This window comes from Herpailurus yagouaroundi, unplaced genomic scaffold, assembly GCF_014898765.1.
Source record: "Herpailurus yagouaroundi ecotype Mexico unplaced genomic scaffold, PumYag 182, whole genome shotgun sequence".
Lineage (NCBI taxonomy): Eukaryota > Metazoa > Chordata > Mammalia > Carnivora > Felidae > Herpailurus > Herpailurus yagouaroundi.
The window spans coordinates 46,763,549-46,790,327 of NW_024412413.1; the positions used below are offsets into that span (position 1 = coordinate 46,763,549).

General features: G+C 38.4%; 1 protein-coding gene across 1 annotated transcript in view; it reads left to right on the forward strand.

Annotated features, from left to right (window-relative positions):
- Positions 1–25,705, forward strand: part of TSPAN8 (tetraspanin 8) — a 32,796-nt gene extending 7,091 nt beyond the window's left edge. Inside the window, exons 2-8 of the mRNA XM_040491424.1 lie at positions 6,788–6,850; positions 11,583–11,720; positions 13,194–13,268; positions 13,366–13,473; positions 18,000–18,134; positions 20,913–20,996; positions 25,409–25,705. Of these exons, the coding sequence (XP_040347358.1) occupies positions 6,788–6,850; positions 11,583–11,720; positions 13,194–13,268; positions 13,366–13,473; positions 18,000–18,134; positions 20,913–20,996; positions 25,409–25,462 (657 nt within the window). The 3' untranslated portion in view covers positions 25,463–25,705. The remainder of the gene's footprint in view (positions 1–6,787; positions 6,851–11,582; positions 11,721–13,193; positions 13,269–13,365; positions 13,474–17,999; positions 18,135–20,912; positions 20,997–25,408) is intronic.
- Positions 25,706–26,779: the final 1,074 nt, after the last annotated feature.

Genomic DNA, 26,779 nt, shown 5'->3' on the forward strand with positions numbered 1-26,779 from the left:
AGGTCTGCAGGTGTTACTGCCATGGCAGTTGTGCTTTTGACACAAAGCGATAAAAACATCCCTGAATTTGCATTTGTTTTATGATTCAGAAACATTCGGGTGCTAATCAAATGCTGAACATCTCTCTTTACCTATTTTGAAGTTATGTAAATTTTAGTGATTGTGTGCTTTCATGCAGCAAAGATAACCCGAAGCATGTTCACCCAGACCCTACTTATGTCAGAAAGGAATGTGTTTGATTTCTTTCCCCTACATTTAGAGCTGTTTGAAATTAGAATTTGCAGCAGTTGTACTGGGTGTTTGGCTTACTTACTAGGTTTAGAAGATACCCATGAATGCGACTATAGAGACACTTTGCTGTGTACTTAATACTCATTGTTACAATAAATACCAGTCATTTGGGGCTGAAGATAGCAAAACCATGAAGGCAGAGCCTGCTAAGAATTGAAGTTTTTAATTGACTCCACTGGTTTAGAGCAGAAAAGCAGTGTGTGAATGGCAGAAGGCCGTGTCAGTAAATCAGAGCTGCATTAGGCCATGGCTGTGGAGAGAATGTAGAGTGACCTCTCCTCCAACAGGAAGTCTGAGAATTACCATGACCCACGTTGTTAGAGAGTGAGGCAAAGGGCAGACCCTACTCTCAATGAATAACATAGCAGACAAGGTCTCATCTTATTCAAGGATGAATAAAGGAAAATCTAGCCCAAGTCCCAGTAAAAGGACTGAGGAACAAGTGACAGGGAATGTCCCTCTGAAACCTTAGAGGACAAGCACACATCCCTGAAACACTCCAGCATCGTGGAAGAAGGATCCTGAAATCGGTCTCCACAATGCAATGCCAGAAAATAATAACTCCCTGTGAAACAGAGGAGAGAGACTATGAGAGAAGAAAAAAGTTAACCGGAAAAGCATAGAATGGGAAGAAAAGGAAAATGGATACAATAAAGAAATGGTTCATGTAAACCCGATATGCAATGATAGAATTAAAATCCACTCTAGAAACTACATGAAATGGATACAGTGATATAGAATCCCAAATTGAGAAGCTCTCCCAGAGGAAAATCAAAAAGAGATAAATGAGGTGGAAGAAGACGGTAGAACAGAGAATGGAAAACCAGGGCAATTTGTATTCCTGAGGAAGAGGATACAATAAATGGAAAACAAATAATTTAATATAAAAAATTCACATAAGCAACAGTTGCACACTCTGCATTATCTTACCACGATACAATGAAACTAGACTTTAAAAATAAATGTTTAAGAGAAGAATAAACTTGAAAATTAACAACTTTCCTAAAATGTTAGTACTGTCTTAAAATGTTAGGGCTGTTGGGATTCTCACCGCCTGTAATCATGGTGTCTAGTGTCCTGGGATTACCATAAAGACAAATCTTGTAGTTTTCCAGGTTATCCATTTGGGTGTGTTCTTATTCTTTCATAAACTTTTAGGAAGCTTTCCCCTAAGCTTATTTATCTAAAATGTATCCATTCTGGACCAATAATGATGTAGCTCACAATCCATGCTCCCTCATAGCATAGTGCTATGCACTTCCTTCCATGTGCAACACTCTTCAAATACAATGTGATAAAATCCAAAGATAGAATTGAGGGGCATCTAGGTGGCTGAGTTGGTTGAGAGTCTGCCTCTTGGTTTCAGCTCGGGTCATGATCTCACGGTTGATGAGATCAAGCCTGTGTCAGGCTCCGTGCTAACAGCACAGAGCCTGCTTGGGATTGTTTTCTCTCTCTCTCTCTCTGCCTTCCGCCCCCCACACCCAAATAAATAAATAAACTTTAAAAAAAGATAGAATTGAGAGGAAGGAGTAGGGATGATTGGCGGACACACTATCAGAGAAGAGGACAGATCAGCTTGTTCTATGCCATTTATCCTTGATCTAGATGGTGCTTCCATTTTTCTTCCTGACACTTTGTAGTTTTCAGCTTCTTTCCTGTCTCAGTCTGCTTGGATTGCCAAAGCAAAATACCACAGGCTTGGTGGGTTAAACAACAGAAATTTATTTTCTCGCCATCTTGGAGGTTAGAAGTCCAAGATCAAGGTGCCAACCAATTTGATTTCTGGTGAGAGCTCTTTTCCTGGCTTGCAGATGGCTGCCTTCTTGCTGTGTCCTCGCATGTTTTTTCCTCCATGCATCAATGCAGAGAGAAAGTGTAAGACACAGAGACAGAGACACAGAAGTCTCTTCCTCTTGTTATGAGGTCACCAGTAATGTCAGATTAGAACCCCATTACACAGCAATTAACCTCATAAAGTCCTATCTCAAAATACAGTCAAACTGTAGGGTAGGGCTTTAATATGTAAATTTGGGGGGATATAATTCAGTCCATAGCATGCTCAAAAGCAAACATCAAAATTATTACCTAATTTTTTAGAATGCTGGCTCAGACAAAATGCAGCCTAATTCCATAAAAAGAAAGAGGTCTCATGAGAGCTGAGTAGCAACCACAATGATCTTCCTTCAAAGAGAAGCCAGAATGGGGCGCCTGGGTGGCGCAGTCCGTTAAGCATCCGACTTCAGCCAGGTCACAATCTCGCGGTCCGTGAGTTCGAGCCCCGCGTCAGGCTCTGGGCTGATCGCTCAGAGCCTGGAGCCTGTTTCCCATTCTGTGCCTCCCTCTCTCTCTGCCCCTCCCCCGTTCATGCTCTGTCTCTCTCTGTCCCAAAAATAAATAAACGTTGGAAAAAAAATTAAAAACAAACAAACAACAAACAAGAACAAAAACAAAAAAACAAAGAGAAGCCAGAAGGTGGGCACTGGGGGGAAGGAGGCCTGTTCTGCCACGTCTACTTTGGGCTCAGAGGCCCAAAATATCTACTCATTTCCTTTACAACCTGATCAACAGAAAGTAGGACAGAGCTGGATACTTATTTCTTGATTTATACTCTCAATTATTTAAACAACATAAGAAGGCTGGAGACAAACGCCCAAAACCAAACTGGAAAAAGGCTCAAAGAACCATTATGATAGCCAGTCTTTAACAACTGGGATAACATAGGTTAATATCAACCATGACTCTAGAATGATTATTCTTTTTTTAAAAAAAAAAGTGTATTTATTTTTTGAGAGGGAGAGAGAGAGAGAGAATGGGGGAGGGGCAGAGAGAGAGGGAGACGGAGAATCCCAAGCAGCCTCTGCACTTCAGTGTAGAGCTGGACTTGGCACTCAACTTCACACACTGTGAGATCATGACCTGAGCTACCCAGGCGCCCCTGGAATGATTATTCTTTACAGAAAATCAATTTACTTTTAAAGTCAGTCAGCATAAAATTTAATGATTTTATATCTTTAAGACTAAGTTTTACATGCCAATATCTTCAAAAAGATGAGAATGGCATGTTCTCAACATTTGTTTCTTCTGTTTTTAAGAGGAAGTTTGAAGAAAAAATAGAGAGATAGGAATGGAAATGATAGTTTGCCCGACTTCAAGATTTCTAAGAAAATTGATCTAATTGTAAAGATTGAAATTGGGCAAAATACTCTTGACTCCTGAAATAATTGGATGTTCTTTCTTTAGGAAAAAAAACCTTAATTTTGGGGGGGTGCCTGGGTCATTCAGTTGGTTAAGCATCCAACTTCAGGTCAGGTCATGATCTGACCATTCAGTTCATGAATTTGAGCCCTGTATTGGGCTCTGTGCTGACAGCTCAAAGCCTGGAGCCTGCTTCAGATTCTCTCTCTTTCTCTCTTTTTGCTCTTTCTCTTAGAAAAATAAAAATAAACATTAAAAAAATACTTAATTTTTTAGAGCAGTTTTAGGTTTACAGCCAAATGGAGAGGAAGGTACAAAAATTTCCCATATACCTACCCTCACACATGCATAGCCTAACTTGTTATTAGTGTCACTCACCAGAGCAGTAAACATCCGTTATAATTGATGAGCCGCCATTGACACATCATAACCGTCCAAAGATCATAGTTTTCATTAGGGTCCTCTCTTGGTTTTATACACTCTATGAGTTTGAACAAATGTATAACGGCCTTGATATGTATCCATAATTATAATGTTTTATAGAGTATTTTTGTTGCCTTAAAAATCATCTGTGCTCTAGCTCTGCATTCTGTCCCCCCCTCCCCAGCAACCCCCAATCTTTTAACTGTCTCCATAGTTCTGCCTTTTTCAGAGAGTCATATAGTCCAAATCATGCAGTATGTAGCCTTTTCGGATTGGCTTCTTTTACTTAGTAATATGCTTTCAAGCTTCTTCCATGTCTCTTCATGATGTGATAGCTTATATTGTTTGTCTGAATAATGCTTTCTTGTCTGGATGTACCACAGATTATTTATTCATTTGTTCACCTACTAGAAGACATCTTGGCTGCTTCTAAGTTTCAGCAAGGGTGAACAATGCTGCTGTAAATATCCTTGTGCAGGTTTTTGTGTGGATAAATACCCAGGAGCATGATTGCTGGATCATATAGTAAAAGCATGTTTAGTTTGGTAAGAAACTGCCAAGCCATTTTTGAGAGTGGCTGTGACATTTTGCATTTCCACCAGCGTCGAATGGGAGGGTTCCTGTTGTTGCTTCACATTTTTGCCAGCATTTGGGGTTGTCAGCATTTCAGATTTTGGCCATTTCAGTGGGCGTGTAATAGTGTCTCATTTTGATACACCTTCTTTTAAAGTTAATGTTACAGGTGACTTTTGGTGACTGAGAAGACTAAAAGTTATCATTCAAGGAGCAAATAGAGTTGATTTCATAGGATTTCTCAATGATTTGAGATCTAAAAGCATTGAAAAAGTAAACTAAAAAGTCACACAGAAACAAGCAAAAAAGTTAAGAGTTTAAAAAAACCACAGTCTTAGTCTCTAGGACCTCCTACAATTTTCTCATTGATAGTCTCATAAATAAATATCAGATAACGATAATAACTATAATACCTATTTGGATAATTAATACTGTTTTCAGTTAAGCTAAAAGCCAGGCCAACTATTAAGGCAATCAGTGTAAATCTGCTTGAGAAGAAAAGAAAGAAAATATCAGTGAACAAATTGAATAACAAAAATCCAACTGCTGTAGATTACTGAAAACCTCAGAGGGTCTCATTGTCATTCAACATAAATTTTTATAGACTTACTTATTAACACAGAACTGCGAAAATGAGCATTTATCTCCATCTGCAAGGGAAATTAGGATTTAGTGGAAAACAGGAGGAAAAAAATGAGGGTTTTCAGGCTCTAAAGCTGTCTTTTCAGTGGTTTGTATTTTATAGTGTGTGCGAGTGTGTGCCTACAAGATCATTAAATTGTATAGGTTATTTGGCGATTTGAGAAAGAGCTTTGGTTTTCTACTGCGTTTGTTATTTTGTAAGAGTTGGAGCACATAGAAGGGTGGGATTGGATCAGGAGAGGTGCCAGATTTTCAGGATGTGACTGTTATCTCACAGGGTTCTAGCTTCTTTACCTGAAAGAAAGGGTTTGAACTCAGATGATGTTTTCTGAGATCTTTTAGTGAACACAGATATTCTGCCCTTATTCAGCTGCTCATGGTATGTCCTATTCCCAAAGGCTTTGACTCTATTTCCACGGCAGGCTTCATGAGACGCCATTAAAAGTGAGATTGTTGGGAGCACCTGGGTGGCTCAGTCGGTTAAGCGTCTGACTTCAGCTCAAGTCATGATCTCATAGCTCATGAGTTCAAGCCCCATGTTGGACTCTGTGCTGATAGCTGGGAGCCTGGAGCCTGCTTCAGATTCTGTGTCTCCCTCTTTCTCTGCCCCTCCCCCACTCATGCTCTGTCTCTTTGTCCTTCAAGATTAAATAAACATTACAAAAAAAGTGAAACTGCTGTTTTGACATTCCAAGCATATGGCTCAACCATGCACAAAAGCAATGATACTACAAGGTCACCGGGCTTCAGAGGACTCGGGCATTTCTCCGTTAGAGCACTATACGGCTGGAATAGTCTAGAAAGTCTTGCAAGGCCTGCTGTGTCTGTTATGTTACCAAGTTTGTTCTCAACATCTCTATTTGATAATAGATCTTTGATTTTTTTTTTCGAGGCTGCAACATATATATCTGAAACGAAACAAAAGCAAACCAAACCCTGAAAGACAAGGGTTTTCTTTACACAAAAGTAAAATGTGTTTCACATTTTATGTGTTGGCTTTGGTCCAAATTAAATAATCTGGTAAAGTCATTAAATGCATTTAAGAGTTTAAGTACTGTTGCTCATTGTTCTTCCTCTCTGGGTAAGCTTTACAACCTAAAAGTGCTGGTTTTTAAAAGAGTTTATTTGGGTACAAAAAGTGTTGTAAACCCTTGTTGTTTACCTGCAGATTTTGTCAGATGTCCTACTGTTCTCTGTCTATCCTGATTTCTTGCTTCTTGAATCTTGAAGGAATGTTTGATAATTAGTTATTTTCTTCCTTTTTGGTTCAAGACAGCTTCTTAGAAACAAACCCAGGGCTCTAGTAAGGATATTTTGCCTTTAAGCTGTTGTGACTTATCTTTTGTGTATTACAATCTAGCAAAAACAGAGTTCGAGTTGAAACATGAAAAAATCATTTTTCCCCTCCCCTGTAGTGGTGATGATTTCTTGTCTGTACACCCATGAATGGATCATGGGCAGGAAAAAGAATTATTCTTATCAAATTTACCAGTCACAGAAGAACATTTTAGCAATTACCTGCATGTGAATATACCAGACTTTCTTTTAGGTGGTAATATATAATTAATGATAAACCATTGTAACCGGAAGGCTGGGAGTGTGTTCAATCAGAGTTGCAGTTCGCCTTGGTTGTCTAACATTTTTTTTTTCCTTTCTACAGCTATGTGGCATCGTGATCCTGGCAATAGCGATTTGGGTACGAGTAAGCAAAGACGGTCAAGAGGTAAATAAGCTTCTCTGTTTCCAAAACAGTTTATTTCTTTTATGATGAAAGTAATGACAATAATAGTGTAAATATTTCTGGAGCATATTCCTTAATTGCCTCATGTAGTCATTTGTGCTGGTATGTGATTTTATCACTTAAAAATTCAGTTTAATTAATCAAGATCACTCACTCACTGTGTGCCTGGCACTTTGCTAGGCATGGATCAAGCTTTCTGGAGGCGGGAGAGGTGTTATGCCAAAGATAGGGAGATTGCCATGAAAGTGGGGGTTGAAGGGGCCAAAATGGAAATCAGCCTCCTTTGTTATTTGCATAGGCCAGGCTGAAGTGTGGCTGGAGGGTACAGACTACCATTCCTCCACATCAAGAGCAAATTTTGCGATACGAGGTATTGACAATCATTTGGCTGATCCCAAGGTGGGAGGCTGGTCCAAAAGTAAAGAAGGTGAGAAGTTCTCTTGGAGAAGAAGAATCTGGATCTGTGTTTTAAAGGCAACAGGTACCACGATGGTTGGCAATTCCTGCGTCAACTGGCATTGAGGGTAACTCCTTATAGCAGTAAGAAGCTGGTCACACTAGCATGACTCAGCAGCGGGCTGGGGGTGTCCAGCTTCTTGCTCTCTAGATAAGATCAGCGCGACCCTCTTTCCTTCACCATGCACCATTCCACGCCCTGCGGCAAAGCTCTTACCAAGATCTCCACGGGTCTGGAGGAAGCTTCGTTCATAGAGTCAATTTTGGCTCCAGTCTTTCGACTGCACGTGTGCCCTTTCTGTTCCATACCACGCACACATTTGTGAAGGTGGAAAGAGAGTGTGTGGGAGAAAAGGGGAGGGCGTGTAGGGCCGTTCTCTTTCTCGGTTTTCCCCGGCATAATACCTTGCATTGTTGCCTGGCTCTCCTGCTCCCATTTTCCCCTCTCCCTTCTTCTCAGGAGCACTCTCTCCACCCAACCCTCACAAAATTCCTAAATTATTGTTCTTAATTCTTAACCGTATGCACCGTAGTCCCCTTGTTCTTTGTTGTCTGGGCTCTTGCCAGTATTCAGGGTCGCATCTTCTACTGCTAGCGCCCTTTCAAGGTATTTATTTGCCCAAATAAAATTTCTCTCTGTAAGAGGAGTTTTGATTCTTAGTTGATAATCATTAAGATATATTAAGCCAGCAATTAAAGCAATGTATTTTCTGTAAAAACTTATTACATCATGATTAAGCTGAATGCCTTTGGAGACAGCCTCGTTGTAAGAAAGATTGAAAACAAATTAACATCTGTTCTGATTCCTTTCCTAAACTGGGTGACTTTTCTGCCCCTTCCTTTCCTCCCTCCCCTCCTCCCTTCCTTCATTCTCTGTCTTCTCTTTTTAAAAATTGCTTTCTACCCTTAGAGAACCTAGGGAATCAGAGTGACAGCTGCTTCCTCATTCTGTGCCTACCCATGATGAAGAAATTGGGTGGGAGACAGGTGTAGCAACTAGTTGATAATACCCTAGTCCATCCAGACGTGATGTATTTTTTTATACTGGTAAATGTTAACTGTGGCTTCCTGGTGGGCTTGGGCTCTGGGTTTGAACGCTAGAAGGGTATTTGAAGATGCGCTGAATCTCTGCTATCTAGAAGCGGATGTCTGACTTTGGAACTCATAATTAAGCACAGAGATTAAACAGCCACCTATTGAGAGGGTGCTTTGGCCTTTTTAAGATATGTGTGCAGCCTGTATTTTATTTGTGTTATTTTATTTCTGGTTGATGTGGGAACATTTTCTTTCCCCCAAGTGCTTCTGGTAAACAAATTTGGTGTTTAGTCTGTTAAGAAATTCCACACATTGAATGTATTAAGAGAAAAACTGCTGTCCTTGAGAGGGTGGGACTCCACATCCGGGGACACGAATGAATTACTAGAGCTAGGCAGCATCTTCGGTTACATTTTTACTCTTGCGTTCTGTCAGCCTCACGCCCTGAATAAAAGTCCTTATCTGCCAGGACATCATTAACCAGCTTGACTTCTGTGAAACTGGCTTGATTTGTCTTTATCTGCAGTCAGTGACAAAGAATCAAGACTGCAAAAAACCGAATTTAGCAGTGGAAAAACAAAGGCAACAGTTTTAGAAGGAAAAGCATGAGCATAAACACAGAAAGGAAGAATGTCAGGGAGGTCTTTGTGCACAACCTCTAGCGTATCTCTTTGTGCTAAAAATGTCCCTCTCATAAGGACACTTTGTTTTTCCTCAGGGAAAAAAGCCTATGGACAGTCATTCTTGTCCCAGGAGATCCCTTATAATCCAAAGATCAAGGTTCAGCCATTAGAAATTCTCCCCTTGTCCTAATACACACAGACACTGTTCATCCAAGACAGCTTTTAAAACTCTGCTGTGCCTCTCCTGGAACAAACAGCTGAACTCAGATTTCCATTTCTTGCCTGAAAAAGAATAGCCACTTGTGTAGCTGGACTTGAAACAGTGACCTCCAGGCATCCAACACACTGCTTTCTGGCCAGTAGTACCTGGCAGGGGGTCACCCTGCCCAGACCAGTCTTAGGGAAGTACTTCACTACGTGCTGAATAAATGCTGGTTGCACCATCCATCACACTTGTAGATATTTAACTTGTTATTTCTATATCTGGCCTATCTAAGCAGAGTTCTGATAACTCAGACAGTGAGTTATTCCTCTCAGAAGCCTTAAGTGTTGCCTGCACCAGCCACGACATTCTAGTGAAGGGGTATTTGATGGTGGGGGGGGGAGGGGGGGGGAGTAGAGTGGATTTCCTAATGCTGGCCTTCTTTTTTCTTTTCTTTTCTTTTCTTTTCTTTTCTTTTCTTTTCTTTTCTTTTCTTTCTTTTTTCTTTTCTTCCCCTCCCTTCCCTTCCTTTTCCTTTCCTTTTCTTGTCATTATCTATTTTGACCCAGATGTCATGCATGTTTATTAACAAAACTGATTTCTTAGCTCCAATATGAGCAAGCAAACAAAAATCAAACAAATAAAAAACCTGAAAAAAAAAGTCTTTGGGACATAACCAAGCTCTCTAAATCTGTAAGTTGAAACATTGTCTGTAAGCATAGACTTTTAGAGACAAAGAGGCCTTAGATACCACAGAAGCTGACCCAATTTCCTTTATAAATGGGAAACTGGGGCCCAGCAGGGTTAGTTGACTATTCCAGGGATAAATAATAAACTTAGTTATATATAAGGACCCTGACTAGAATATAAATCTTTGTTTTACTGCTTTTACAATTTCAACGCATTACTTTCCACTGATCATTGAATGAAGCTTTCCTCTAGGCTATGAGTTGATTTTTAAAGTCTTTAAAAATGTATGCATCATTATCAGTAGTTTTTTGTTTTTGCTTTTTGTTGTTGTTGTTGTCGTTGTTTTGTATTTCCTGTTAAGGGAGCTAACTTACATGCTGTGCAGCAGATTCTAGTCTCTGAGTTAGTCTAACAAGTAGTGTTCCACTTGGAAATAGCCCAGTAGATAGAGATCATACAAGACAGATGGGCCATATGGAGTACTCATGTATAACACAGGCACAAGGCTTCACTTTTTGATTGTGATATATCTAGAGGACAAGTGGTAGATTGAGGCAGGGTATGATGAAGGTGATGAAGGACAGTATGTGTGTTGCTGGAGAGAAGAACTGAATTACAGAAGATGGGTAGCCCAAGCCAACATAAAGAGCTCTAGGATGTTTTCTTCAATATCCCATTACTTAACAGGCAAAATAAAGAGTTTCTGGAAGACTCTGCAGACTATACTTTCTGGGAACAAGGAGATAGAATTATATGGAATATCAAGAACTATACTTATTTTCTTAGTTTTTTTTTCAAACCTTTTTAAAAAGTTGATTTATTTATTTTGAGAGAGAGAGAGAGAGAGAGAGAGAGCGAGCACAAGTGTGCGAACAGCAGAGAGAAAGAGAGGGGGATAGAGAGAATCCCAAGCAGGCTCTGTGCTGTCAGCTGTGGAGCCCAAAGTGGGACTCGAACTCATGAACCGTGAGATGATGACCTGAGCCAAAATCAAGAGTCAGATGCCACCCAGGCGACCCTATTTTCTTAGTTTAAATGTTTTTGATTGTCTTGGCAAATATATAGACCTCTGTAATCACCATTGCAGTCAGTATGCAAAGCATTTTTATAAACCTAGAGATGTTCCCTCCTATCCCTTTGCTGTCAGTTCTGTCTTTCCTTCCTACCTCGCTCAAAGTCAAGCACCGCTGTGATTTCTGAGTTACCTGTTCTTGGATGTCATATAAATGGAATTGTACAGTTTTGAATATGGCTTATTTAGCTCACCGCAATGTTTTTTGAAATTCATTCATATTGTCGCGTCTGTCAGTAGTTTGAGAAATTTGCCTTTCTAATTTAGATAATTAAATTGGCATAAAAATGCATGCTTTACAATGCTACTCTTACATATAAAACACAAAACATGCAAACCAAAGATCACATCATGGGTGAAAGTACTTGTCCTAAGCTTTTAAAAATAATTGGTATTTTAAAAGCCTATTATATTTCTTCCACACCACATGGAAGTTGGAAGTGTTATTCAGATAAGTAACACCTCAATAGATTGTAAGCTCCTCAAGGGCAAGGATTTTTGCTTGTTTAGATCACTGAAGTATCTCAAGGTTCTAGGATAGGGTCAGGCACATACTAAGTACTCAATGGATATTTGTTGAAAAACAAACACCAAAGAAAGGGATTTTCTGTCATTAATTTCCTTTCTTATTTTCAGATTCTCAGCCCTGGGGATTCTAGCACTAACCCCTATGTTTCAGTGAATATCTTGATTGCTGTGGGTTCTGTCATCATGATTCTGGGTTTCCTGGGATGCTGTGGTGCCGTGAAAGAAAGCCGCTGCATGCTTCTTTTGGTGAGTTCTCCAGACAAATCAAAATACTCAGTCTTTAGACTTGGGAGGATTATCTCCCATCCCCGTTGTCTGTCAAAAGAACTTGCCAAGATTGATGAAACTTTAACTTTTGTTTAAAGAGTTTGATTATAGAGAGTACTATTTTTAGCTTAGATTAGAGGTACCCTGAGAAATTTCATTTATTCATCCATTCATTTATTCATTCGTTCATTCATTCATTCATTCATTCACTCTTACTGAGTATGTGCTGTGTGCCAGATACTGTACTAAAAGACATAGATGTTAAGACACTAGGGAAGACTGACACGCAAATTATTAGCTACAAGTGTGAATGGTCCAAGAAGAGGAGGGCAAGAGTACAGGAGAGAATTTTCAAACTAGGAGCAGAAGGGAATAAGGTGGCTGTGTGGGTGAGGGTGTGATGGGCTTTCCAGGGAGAGAGCCTGGCAGGACAATGCTGGCACATTTAGAGAATTACAAGGCCTTGGGTATGGCTGGAGCGTGGCAGGCAGAGGCTGCTTTCAGTAAATGATGGCAGATGGGTCTGAATGTGGACAGCACCAAATCATATCCCACGGTAACAAAATTATAAGGGACTGAAGTAATCAAATTTGCTACTTAGAAAGCTTCAAGGAGGATGGATTGGGTTGGGATAACCCACAGACATTTACTTTTCACATGTACAATAGAATGATAAATGGGTGTAGAAAAATATTAGATAAAGACCAAGACGTATTTGTTAAATGAAATCTAACATTAGAGTTTACAGAACTCATTTAAGCTTGTTCCTCCAATAAAATAAGTATTGTGTGTGTCCCTGAAAAGATATTTGTTAACTGTTTGTTTATTAAGAGAGAAGGTAGAGACAGAGCTTTAGCAGGACTTTAATAGTATCCCTAGTGGTTACTTTTTGATCAATAGGTCTCATTTGCAGTTTGGGGGAATTTAATTACTCAAGGAGCTGGTTTTAAAAAGAGAAAACCTAATCTGTGGACCGCATTCTTTAAGGTTATGATTCAGTAGACCTGAGACAGGTTTCAGGAGTCTACATTTATAACAAGACCCGGGTGATTTTGGTAGCGGTAGAAAACTTGTTTTGAAGTCACTTCTGAAATTTGCTTTAAAGTTTGTGTGAGTTTGTGTTTGATGAAGAAAGAGGAGAAAGATAATACACAAGTAACTGTATCTAAGTTTTCAAACTTCTCTCCACTCAACATCACTCTGATGTCTACAGTCCTATCCATACATTTTTGTTTTAAACACTGCTTGATTGGTGTCTGAAGCAAATGTTTCTGACCACTAATGGCCCCCAAATTGGCTTTTTGAGGCAAAGGGTAGAATAAATGAAGAACACAGTTATTATTCCAACAGTAATATGATCCCGACTGGAGAAAGAAACGTCATGCTCAAATGTCCCAAGATGTCACTGAATGCCCTGGAGATAATATGTGTTCCATTTCTTTCTTTTTCCAGTTTTTCATAGGCTTGCTTTTGATCCTGCTTCTGCAAGTAGCAGCAGGCATCTTAGGAGCTACTTTCAAATCTGAGGTGCGTACACATGACGTATGATGATTTTGGAAAAGTCTGAAAAATCAAAATAGTACTTTCTGGCATGAATAATTTAACAATGCTTTTCAATTTTCAGTCCGAGCGCATTCTGAATGAGACTCTCTATGAAAATGTAAAGCTTTTGGAAGCAGCAGATAATGATGCCAAAGCATTCCAGAAAGCCCTGGCTGAATTTCAAGAAGAGGTAATTTGAATTTGTAGGTCATCTGGGTAGTTTGCCATAGGTTTCGTGTTTACCTAATTTTTAAAGATATTATTTAACATTAAAACATGTCTCCACTTTGCAGGTTTCGACTGATTATTCTGTCACTCTGCAATAGTAAAAATCCAAGAATATTTCTAACTCTGTTTCCAGCTTCTTATGAGGTTTTGAAGCAGTTTAGAAGGACAGAGATTAAGAAATCTTTATGATCAATCAAGCCTCAGTTGAGCCAAATCAATAGTTGTTTTCATATTTACCATTTAGTAGGGTAGTGTGTTTGGAGCATTTTGAGAGTCTCTCTCTCTCTCTCTGCCTCCATATCTGCCCCCTCTGTCATAAAAATAATTGTACCTACCATTTATTGCTATTTAGTGTTACTAGACTTTACCTTTGGTAGCTCATTTCATTCTTAAGACAACTCTTTGAGATGGATAATATTATCTTTATTATCCCTATTTTACAGATAAGTAGGTTAGGGCTTAGAGAGGTCTGACAGCTAACAAGTAATGGGATTGGAATTTGAACTCAGCTGTCTGACTAGTTAATTTTTTAAACTGGCATATCAACCCCTCCCTTATTTAGTTATTGAAACTGCTTCTCTGTCATTAGGGTATAGTCAAAACTTGGGCAGATGTTGAAGGTGTTACATTCTCTGGCTCTTACTTAATATTTTAACGTTAGTAGGCACTACCCCATCAAACAAAATAACACAAAACCACCCTAGTCCAGTCAGGTTTGTCTACTCAGGCTCCCTTACATAATTCTGCCTTCCTGACTTGGCATCATTCCCTACCTTATCTTAGAAATTACTTACTCCTTTTCTCTTTCTTTTAAATATGACACATGCTTTAAGGTGTGTCTAAAAAATTGCTTTGTGAAACTCCTAATCACACCTTCTTTGTTCGGAGTTCAAATCATATTAGCTACATGGAAGATTCATTTCACATATAGAAATTCTCAGAATCTTAGAGGAGAGCTGGACATTTAGGGCATTTGACCTGACATGACTTGACATGATTCATTTAACATGATCCATTGATTGGAGTATTTTATATTTATGTTCATCCAGTCTCTCATTAAATATTGAAGAATTGTTGGGGTGCCTGGGTGGCTCAGTCAGTTGAGTGTCCGGTCATGATCTCACAGTCTGTGAGTTCGAGCCCCACGTCAGGCTCTGTGCTGACAGCTCGGAGCCTGGAGCCTGCTTCTGATTCTGTGTCTCCCTCTCTCTCTGCCCCTCCCCCGTTCATGCTCTGTCTCTCTCACTCTCAAAAATGAATAAATGTTAAAAAAATTTTTTTAAAAATTGAAGAATTGAAAGTGCCCCGATTTTTGCCATCCCATCCCATTTACGTCCACGTCTGATGATTAGCATGTTTTTTCTTAATTTGAAACAAAATCTGCTTCCCTAGGATTTACATCATCTAGTTCTTCCTTCTGGAGATTTTTTTTTTTTTCAACGTTTATTTATTTTTGGGACAGAGAGAGACAGAGCATGAACGGGGGAGGGGCAGAAAGAGAGGGAGACACAGAATCGGAGACAGGCTCCAGGCTCTGAGCCATCAGCCCAGAGCCTGACGTGGGGCTCGAACTCACGGACCGCGAGATCGTGACCTGGCTGAAGTCAGACGCTTAACCGACTGCGCCACCCAGGCGCCCCCCTTCTGGAGTTTTAGAGGGAAAAGAAAATCTACCGATGCTTTAGCACATTGCAACTTCTTTGACAATGGCTGTTGTGACTTGTAAAAAGCTTTGCTTTTCAAGTTGAAACATCCTTGGTTTCTTGAACTATTTATCAGATGACTTTTTATTCCAGAGCATTCCCCAGTTCCTGTTTGAATAGACTCCAGCTTGTAAAAATTCTGCTGAAAGCATCATTTCCAAGAGCTGAAACGTGATAGGAGTCAGTCCCTGCTTCACTTCCTCTGTGTTGTGCTTTTCCCGGCTTCCCCATAGCTGCATTTCTTGATCCCCTCCCCTCTAGCATCCTACTCTAGAGCCCAGACCAATCCAGGTTTAAAGCAGGAATGATTTAAGCAACCCAATTCTTTCCCTGGGTGGGACTGAGCATCCTTGATCCTCCCAGGTGGTTGACCTAAGACAAAATGTACTGTAGGTATCCACTGGATCTCTGGATTGGGTCCTGAATCATCTTTGCTGCACATTGTTTCTGATATCCAAGATCTCAGTGCCAACCATGGGATTCTAAATGTTCTGTGTGTTGTAGCACGCTTCTGAATTACTTCTGTTCTTGTACACTAATCCTATGCCTGAAGCTTCCTGTTTCACAGTACTATAGTTCTTTCTTAATGTCCATTTTGAGTCTCTTTCTTTCTCTTTCTTTCTTTCTTTCTTTCTTTCTTTCTTTCTTTCTTCTTTTCTTTCTTTCTTTCTTTCTTTCTTTTCTTTCTTTCTCTTTCTTTCTTTCTTTCTTTCTTCTTTTCTTTCTTTCTTTCTTTCTTTCTTTTCTTTCTTTCTCTTTCTTTCTTTCTTTCTTTCTTCTTTCTTTCTTTCTTTCTTTCTTTCTTTCTTTCTTCCACCAGGGTTTTTCCCTTTTAGTAACGGATAGGATTAGGATAAAGAGTCCTACACCAAACTCTGGCTGGATGACCTGGGGCCCCGCCACATGACAAAAATTGTAGACACTAAGTGGTTTTCTCTTTGAATTTCAGGGAATTCTCACATGAACTCTCTGCTAACATACTAATGGAATGTGCCCCTCTCAGATTCTTGGTGATGACTATTTGTCTAGAGGTTGTTGTATTATTCCGTGCACAGTGCCTTGTTCATTCAGCTTTTATAACACTTTCAACAAGTTTTGACCAACTTTTTCTTCAACTTGGCTCACAACTGATCTGGTGACCAGATATCATACCAAGTTTAGCCTTTCTACCTCCTACCCTGTCTTCTGTTTCTAGGCTTCCCTGAGGAATCCTGAGGTATATTGTATTCAAAATATGGACTGATTTGTGAGTGCATACAATGGGACTTTCTCTTTTTTGATCTAGGTCTCTATATAAATTAATATTATTCTAGATTATTTAGTCAGAAGCATGCGCAATTAATCATGTCTATCGCGGACATGATAGGAAGACAAGAAAGGAGGCTATTTCAAGATTGCCCTCTTTGCTAATATGGATTGACCTTGGGACCAGCTGAGGTCCCCAGAGCCAAAAGCCTCTGTTGAACTTGTTGGTTTGAGTCCATTGTTTGAACTAACTTTGGAACTTGATTCCAGTCTTCAATGTGTTAACCATCACTCTCAGCTCTACATCAACTACAGAGTTGAAAAGGTACCTTCCAAATATTTATCTAAATCATTGATATCAGTGTTGAACAGATCATGTTCATGTGAGAGCATCATGGAAACAACAACCACTGCAAAATAGAAACAACAGCAATAATACCTAACATATACTGAGTACTTCCTACAAGTCAGGCACTGGGTTAAGCACTTCAAATCTTCACATCAATTTTCCCATTTTTATCTTTACAACAAATCTACAACTTACATACTGTTGGGAACAACTACTATTATCTGCATTTTTACAGATGAAAAAACTGTAGCACGGAGAGGTTAAGTAATGTGGGTCACCCAGTGAGGAAGTGAAGGTTTTCTCAATATCCTGGCATTACAATGCATCTGAGCCTAGAAAACAATGTACTCTTGGTTCTGTTTTCTTCAGCAATTTTTTTTTCTACCTTTCTTCATGAAGAGTTGAACAGTACATGAAGAGTAGAACATGAAAAGGACATGCTCTTCATGAAGAGCAAATAGGACAAGATGAGGGACAGTTATTTTTCTCTTTCATCTAATAATATGATGTGCCGTATACCCTGAGTCATTGGGCTTTTGGTTTCCTTGTTTTTCTTCCCAAAACACGACCACAAATTCTCTAAGTGTTTCAGTATATTCTGGGCCTTAAACTTCCTTGACATTATCCTAAGAGTTTCATCCTTCATTTGCACCCCTCCCCCATTTTGCAGATGTCCATGTTGAATTCAGACTTATGGGAAGCCTGCTAAGCCACTTTGTCCTTTGAGAAGCCTCTCACTCTTTTCCTCCTCTCCTCCAAAAATGATCAAAGATCAAAGATGGAAATATCATTTTTTTAAAACCTCTCATCTCTTTTGGGCAAAAGTTTTTTAAAGAGACCTTGACTCTCTCATGAACTCTTTGGAAGCTTCTTTCCCAAAATCTAGGATACATAGATTTGATTCTGCCCCTCTCTTTTGTCATTTAAAACTAGGTGGGTTTTTCATCTTTTCTCTGACTTCCTGAGACTTATGCATCTGCAACCCTATTTTTCGTTCATTCATATTAAAGTCAAAATGGAAGATTCCTGTATTTTTGCTTCTACATTCAGAGAAGTTGGTGAGGTGATTTAGATGATATTTTAGTATAACAAACATCTTAATAATAGTTTTAGAGGAATATGATTCAGTGTATTGACAACATTTTTATCTTCTTTAACGATAGCTTTTTATATCTATTTTTCATCCAACAGTTTAAATGCTGTGGTTTGGTCAACGGACCTGCTGACTGGGGAAATAATTTTCAACAGAATTCCAAGTCATGTGCATGTCCAAGTCCATCAGATTCTTCTTGTACATTGTATGATGGCAAATATGTTTACAAACAGGTGAGGACAAATCAAATTTGATACAGTAAGTGGTTCCATTAATTTTTTTTCACAATGAAAGTCTCTATAGAAAAATTAAATTGCAGTGATTACAATAGGAATCATGATATAAAGTCCCAGGAATTTCCCAAATAAAAAATAAATCTTATTTAAATATAAAAGCAGATATAAAAAAGTGAAATTAGTTCATTTTTTTCTGAGTCTGATATCATTTGAAGTCAACTTTAATAGATCAAAGAAACATCCCACTGCAAGGAGAATGAAAGTACAAGCTAACTGATGAAAGTTTATCATGTCCTTTCTTTGGTGACCTTAATCATTATTCTTCTCTTTTTTTTCCTATTTTAACATAAATCCTGGAAATCTATATTTTCACTTTAGTTGTCAAATAAAGACCTCTTTTTCTTATGAAATGTTCCTTTTCTCAAGTAATTGCGTAGACCTGCCCTTTCGGGGTTGGGCTCTGGATACTAAATGTTATCAAAAAATCTGCCTAATTTTTGCTCCAGTTGAGAAGTTGCCTCAGACATTGAAAGTATATTGAAAAAGCTGGGTTTATCTTTTATGTGTTGTAAATGTCACATTTGTGTCACTTGTAAACATCAACATATGGATGTCAATTTCTTATTATTGCTTAATTCATCAATTAATATTGACTCCCTCCGATTCTCCAGACCTTCTATTGGCCACTGGAAATCCATTCTTGACAGGCACAATGTCTGCACTCATGGAACTGATGTTCAAATCGTGAAAAGAGAGAGATAATTAGGCAACTTCAATCAAATGAATTATTGGTAATTCTTAGATAGGGGCAGGCACGAGGTATTATGGAACTCTGTCTAACTCGGTCTTCAGGGTTCAAGGTATCCTAGAGGATATGATATCTGTCTCTTACCAGAGGGCTTTACATAAATTGTTCCTTCTGCCTGGGAGGAATGCATACAAAAATGATAATTAATATTAATGTTTAATGTATTTGCTGTTATTCTTCAGTGCCCACTATGTCTCAGACAGACCCTTGCTAAAATCGCACATACTTCTGGACCCTCTGGGAGATCATAATCTAGTTGGCAGAGGGATATGTTAAAGCTATTATAATCCAATGAATTAATTTCTGTAATACCTGAAGGTTAGTTTGATTTTGCCATTGGCTTAGTAATGGCTACTAAGGTTAGTTACATATTAGGAAATAGAAAGCATCTCAGGGGAAATTTCTCTCCTGCTATCACATCCCTTTTTACTAATCCAATCAAAATAAGGAGACTTTTTTCTAAAGGAAAATTGCTATTACCAATATTTAAAATAATTCATGTGGAGAAGTTATCTACCAGACTACAGAGCTACCATGTTGTTTTTAATTGTCCGAGTGGTATCACTAAACAGTTTTATTTTTACTTTTTATACTCCTAATTTAGTGCTGCAGTATCTGCAAGGAAGGGGGGAAATAAATATGGTGTAAATGAGTGCAGTTTGTACTTTGGATAATGAGGAACTTAGTAAATTCAGTTGCAGTTGTTATCTGTTTAAGATTCAACTCAAAGATGTTTTTCCTCAGGATAGATTTTGCAAAGCTCTAGCATTATCCTAAAAAGTAATTGACATTCCCTTCAAATTCACACATAATTCAGCTGAAGATAGGCTGATAGCTGCACTAGTTTCCCAAAAGGAGGGTCATAAATTCATAAAATACTTCCATCTGTACTTGCAAACTTCTGTAGTTTGCAAGAAGTCTGGAAAAATAAGAAATCTGGAATGGCCATAATTCACATTTCTTTTTTTTTTTTTTTTGTCCTCTCCCTTCTGCCAAGATAACCTGGTTCTCTGGAAGGGAAAGAGGGAGAAAGCTCCTCAAATATAATAAATGTGACTTAGTAGATAAGATCATTAATCTCATAGTTAACCCTAAAAGACATAATAATTTACTCTAATGTTTACCACTTTGGATCAGATGTGAATGGAGAAACCAATTACATTCAAGAATGAGAGGGAAAAGAATGTTTTACTCATTTTTACGGAGAACTCTTATTTTATTAACCAGAGCAATGTTTTGTTAGCCCTTTGTGCATATATAACTATCATAGGGATAGTGATATATTTTCTGGCAATATGGATAATACCACTATTACATTATGTAGTATTTTTCCATTTTGAAAATTAGCCATATAATTTAAAATTGTTGGAATTTTTAGGTTTGGTCTGAAATGTTATAAGCTTGAAATTGCATGCTAGCTTGAATAAATTCAATAAATGTGGCAGATAAGCAGCTTTCTAAATTCTCTTTTTTATCTAAAGTGAGGACAAAATAGTGGACATAATATTTTTTTTCCTTTTTAAGGTAAAAATAACCCTGATATATATTATTAAGGGATTTTTTTTAAAAACCTTGTTCTAAAAATGAAAATTTGTTAGCTGAAACCCCAACTAGGGAACTCTTTGCTACAGATTACAAGCCTAAAAAATACACAGTCAAAGTGATAATAACTCTAAAATGAAAAATTGGAAGTTAGGATAAAATTATTATTTATGCCTAAAGATCCCTAGATTTAGCAACGAGACAGTTGAAGCAAAAGTTTACTTCTTGGTGCTTTCTAATGTATGAACAAACCACAGTTAACAATCTTTTGAGGAGTGTGGAGGGGCAGAGTGATATAATCCAATTCCTCTTGGTTGAGTGTGTTCCTCAGTAGTAATGTAAAAAGTCAACCCAATGGGCAAATATCTTAAAGTGAGGTCCAAGTTTTGATTCAAGGTAACTTCTTATGTTTTGTTTTTTAACAGCCATGCATTTCTTTGATAAAAGACGTAGTTGCAAAACATATTCTCATAGTAATTGGAATTGCGTTTGGACTGGCAGTAATTGAGGTATAGTATTATCTTGCAATGTTGATTCTTCATTCATTCCCTTGTTTATTCATTAATTCTTCCAACAAATATTTTTAGTGAGCCAAATGTAGACCAGGTTCTTGAGAAAAACATTGGGTAGCAACGCCCAAGGTCTAGCATCTTTTTCTAGCAGTCTTTGGTCTGGGGAGAGGATTATAATCTTATCAATCGAGCAGGGCTGAGACCATTATTTATGAATGATCTCTCTACGGGGAAACAAAAATTGAATTAATTTCCACCCAGTTCTTAGTCCTAGATAAGGACTAACAAGATAAATCTAACAATTTTTAAAAACTAGAGACAGTTGCCTTAAGGACTATGGACTCACTTGAAGAAGTTTTAAAGGAAATTTAAGGTTTATATATTTACTATCAACAATGTGATTACTGATGTTGAAAAAAAATCCTGTGTAGGATTTTTATCTTGATGGACTTTCCTGGCATGACTTTTTAAAGAATCCAAGGATGCTCTCTATATGGCCTAAAATTCTTTGCTAAAAAGATGAAATAAAACTATTTCAGAGAAGCATTTTTTGAATAATTCCAGATTTTGGTTAATTTAGATATAAAATGAGTCAATTCACTCTTGATTCCCTATCAGGACATTGGCAAGAATTCTAATATGTGATGTGTTTTCCTGGTTACTGCCTCTGAGGGCTGGTTAGGTCAGATGAGTGACTTATGCTTCACTGTCATGGAACGTAGTACAGGGTCCTCCTTGGGATTTCTGGTAACTTTCTACCTCTTACTTGTGCCACTTTACCAACAGAGAGGAATTTTGATTTTTTTTGTTTCATGTTTATTTACTTTTGAGAGAGAAAGAGAGAAGGAAAGAGAGAGAATGAGTGGGGGAGGGTCAGAGATAGAGGAAGACACAGAATCAGAAACACGGTCCAGACTCTGAGCTGTCAGCACAGAGCCCGACACGGGGCTTGAACCCACACACCTCGAGATCATGACCTGAGCTGTCAGCACAGAGCCTGATGCTGGGCTTGAACCCAATAGCCGTGAGATCATGACCTGAGCCAAAGTTGGAAGCTTAACTGACTGAGCCACCCAACCGCTCCTCCAACAGAGAGCAATTTTAGCTGGGAATGAAGCAATTTAGTGTCTAAGTGGTCTTTTGGTTAGTGGTAGAGTTTCCCACCAACCATTAGGGAAAGGGTAGGTACTATAAGCAGTAAATTGGGCTGTTGAGAATTGCTTCCTCGTAGTCCAAATGAATAGGTCTAAATATGACACATTCTCTGTTGGTAGATATGGCTGTCTTTCTTTTTGTCTGATATATGGTGGAAGTCAAATGGTGCCATATACTAGGTCTATTTTTCTTGATTCTGCCTTTTGTAAAATGTCCTTTGTTTCTCTGTTTTCCCTATTGGTTGTAGAGTTGAGTTAGGAATCACACACATATGCACTCATACATTTATAAGCATAAAACACACCACACACAAATATATGTTGGTGACTAGACTTCAAATGAATGTTTGAAAGATCAGGCTTTAAATGAGGTATTCAATGTAAGTGTCAATATTATTAAGTGTCAAATCCATGTTAGACTCGAATTCAGACAATTGACTATGACTGGCTACAACCCACTGATGCTTTTAAGAATCTTCTCAAAAGCAAAGCCAGAGAAAATAAGGACATAATCAACTGGGAAGATTGATGTCTCTCATATCTTAGCCAAAGACATTGCCAAGAATCTAAATACATCTAATGGAAAATGAGATTACAAGAGGAATAGCATTACAAGAGGAATAACATTTTATGAAATTGGTATATTCCATGTATTTGTTGCATATTTAGATATTTTACTGGTTGTTCTAAAGACATGTATAGGGAAAGACCTTAACAAAAAACTTCCTAAAAGTTTTTAGGTATGGAATTTATATAGTAATATCATAAATTATAACCATTTTATGAGTTAATGCCAGTTAAATTAAGTGTGATTTTTAGACTATATGTAGATATGGCAAATAGTTAGTTCAAAGAACTGCTTGACATTTTTTGTTGTTCATTCCCTCAATCTAAAATCTGCCCTCCCTCTAGATTTTCAAGAGAAAAAAAATCCATTTTTATATTCCCTCTCTTTTTATTCAAAAAGGAGCTTTGAAAATATCTAGTCTATAAAACTGTATCCAAAAAATGTACATTAGTCTGTCTTACAGGTGTTAATACTACTTGCCTAACAGGCCTATCTCCATTCTGTTTCCCAAATTCAAATTCAAGAAAACACAAAAATACATAGATAGAAAAATCACTCTAATAGCTTTTTTAAAAACCTGTATTATTACTATTTTATTGTTAAGGACTCCACTTGTGTGACTAGCATGAAGTCCAGACTGGGTTAACAGCAATGAGTCCTGGAGGCTACAAGCACTGTATTCTCTCTCTACCTGAGCTGAAAACCCAGACTCATGAGGCCTCAATCCCTGCCTCCCAATTCCCAGAAGATGCCAAAGCCAACTATATGGCAAGCTTCTTCCGAGGAGAATACGACCTTGTCTTCCCAGAAGACAAACCCTCTTACTTTGCTTTATGAGGGAGATAGCAAGCCCAAACCACAGACAGGTTGGGACTTGCACAGGCCCCCACGTAAAACCTCTTTTTAAGAAGGAAAAAGAAACAAATATCTTCCTGCAGAAATTACATTCAAACTCTTTCCATAGAAAAATCTCACATGAAAAAACTACCCACTGGCATTTAGACTTTTGGTGTTAATCTGTTTAGTCACAGGCTGTAGCAGACTGCGGCCGATGGTTATTTTCGAGGCTGTGTTAAGACCACATACCTGAGGAATTTTCCTCAGATAAGATGCTAGGGGTCTATGCAGGATGCTTTATTTTGTAAGAAAATTTTATCTATAGGCATCGGAATTCTCCTTGTTCAGAATTAACTGACCAGGTTATCATGTCTCTCCTTATTTGACTACAGCAAATTACAAGCATAAAACATAAGCAGTGCTTTCACTCTCATTTTAATTAGAAAAAAAAAAAAAAGAAGAAGCGGTTGATAATGATAGTCACCACTTTGTAGGATACAAGTTAGCTTGGCAGGAGGTCCCAGGAACAGAGCAGTTAAAAGAGGGAAAGGAGAACTGTGTAACATTTTTTTAGACTGCTTCACAATGTGGGAATTCACGCACACTACTTAGCAAGTTTATCCTGAGTCTCAGCATGCATTACCATATGACGAATCCCTTTTAATTATTTCCATTTTTATGAGCAACGATAAATTATCTTTTCCAAAGCAAGATAGTGTGACATTAAGTGTCTTGTCTGCCGATGAATGGTGGGCTTCCATTTCAAGGATGTGACAGTGAACGACAATAGAGATTTGTGTTATCCCAGTATTTTGACCACTTTCTTTACGCTGTCCTGGTACTTGTCTCCCAGACTTCAAGCTTGGGACAAAGGCAAAAAGACTGAATTTCAGTGCTTTTCCAGGTCATTCTAAAAGAATGACTTTTAGAACATTCTGGAAGAAAATCATATATTTTTTTTTTGCAGAGAATTGGTGTCTACTGCTTTGTTTTTAAGAAGGTATTGGCCATCAGTTCTCATCTGAGATTCGTTTCCAGGAAAGATTTAGTAAGCAGGATGCCTCAGTACAGTAGGAACATTGGAGATGACTAAGCATAAATGGCACCTCATGATCCTCCTGCTTCTGGTGGGGAGGAAACTTTCGATCTTTCCATCATTTCTACATCAAAGCCACAGCATGCAAAGCACTAACTGCAGGGCCAATTAGGGCAAGTTTTGGGGTCCCTCATTCCTTGGGAGAGCCATTTAATGAGATGGAAATTATGCCCCAGATTTTCAGCTGTACTTTTTCACTTCAAAGGAAATTCCTGAATTAAGCTATTCCCCACAGATTTAGAAGCTTTTTAAGAAAAAAAAAAGTTACTTTCTTCATTCCTCTTGGCGATGCCTAAAAATATGGCAAGAGAAATTCTAGACTCCTTGATTTTCTGCAGATGATCTAAACCAGATGATCATATAACCCTTTCATGGAAGCAGTAGGTGTATTTAGCCCCCAGAGGCCTGACTTCTCCAGAGCTCCAGTGTAGATGCCCCACAGTGTAGATCCAGTGTGTGTTTTCCAGAAAGGTAGGGTGCTCTGGTGGTAGCCAGTTCTGCACCATCAAATTGGGCCAGTTAGAAGCAGATCGGCCATCTAAAAACCCTGATTGAAACACAACAATACTCAGAAAGCTTTCTCAATGCTCTTTTGTCCCACTGGAGGCTCCAATTTCCCAAGAAGAGAGATAACTTAGATAAAATAAGATTAGAACTGTCAGTAGTCAGGATCTTTTCACATGTAATGTTCTTTCTATTTATAATGTCGCCATCATTTTAAGTTCCATGTTAATCTTGTTATTCTATTTTCTAGATACTTGGTCTGGTATTTTCTATGGTCCTGTACTGCCAGATTGGGAACAAATGAATCTGTGGATGTGTCGAGGTATCACCCATCAACCCCCTTTAAAATTTTGCTTTGGTTTTGTAACTTTAAATATATGAGTGCTGTACATGTTAGGAGCAGCTGTCTTATTAAAACGTCTCATTTAGCTAGATCACTGATATATTCCAGACATACTGAACATATTTAAGATTTGAGCGACCCAAGGAAAATGATATGAATGTGATTTTTACTTAAAATAAAAGTAACACTGTTTGTGCTGGTGTATTTTCATGTCTGATCATTGTGTTCAGGTGGTACTGTGCTTAAAACCTTCTTCTGGAGCCACCCAGTGGAATAATCTTCATTGCTAAGTGACAGACAAGGCCATAGTTAGTTAAAGCAGTGAATGTGGGCTTTTCAGAAGCAACACTCTCTTTTGTGTGCCGTATCAACCATTGGTGATAAGATGGAATTGAGTCTCAAGTTGAAAAATTGTGGCCCAGCTAAAAAAGTCAACATCTCTTTTCCATTTGTGCTCGTGTTTACTAATGGTATCTTTTTTCTCCTATCTATTGGGACGGGGTGGGGAAGGTGAGGCAAGAAGCTCCGAGTGCTGCCTTTTGGTCTTTGAATCTCTGGTGCCTCTTTGGACCTTCCTCTGGGACGTAGATATAACTGCTTTCATCTTTCTAGTTCTCAGACATTTTTACATTTTACTTTTTATTGGGGTATAATATACATATAATAAAGAACAACTCTTAAGACTCTACCTGTGTAAGCACTATCCAGACCAAGATACAGAACATTTTCAGCACACCAGATTGTCCCTTCATGCACCCCCCAGTGGTGTGCTAGGCTGGCTCACACCAGCTTGCCAGGCAGACTGTAGACGTAATCTGTGCTCAGTGATATCACACTGGTAACTTGAAATCCACCATGGTGGGAGTATTTATACCATGGGACCTGGCAAATGCTGTAAAATCAGGCTTTTCTTTCTAGAGCTGGCTGCTAAACATTTACCAGTATACCAGTGCTCTCAGCAAGTACTTCCCCAAAGGTAACCACTCTTCCGATTTCTATGACTATAGCTTCATTTTGCCCATTCTTGAACTTTCTATAAATGTAACAGTAAAGTGTGTACTCTGGCTTCTTTTGCTCAACATTTTGTTTGTGAGATTCCTAATTGCTGCACGCAACTCTAGTTCACACTCATTGCTATGTAATATTCCATCGTATATGAATATATCACAATGTATTTACCCATCCTCCTGCTGATGGGCATTGGGTTTGCTTCCAGTATGGTGCTAGTATAAATAAAGCTGCTATAAACATTCTTTTAGATCTTTTGGCACTTACAAG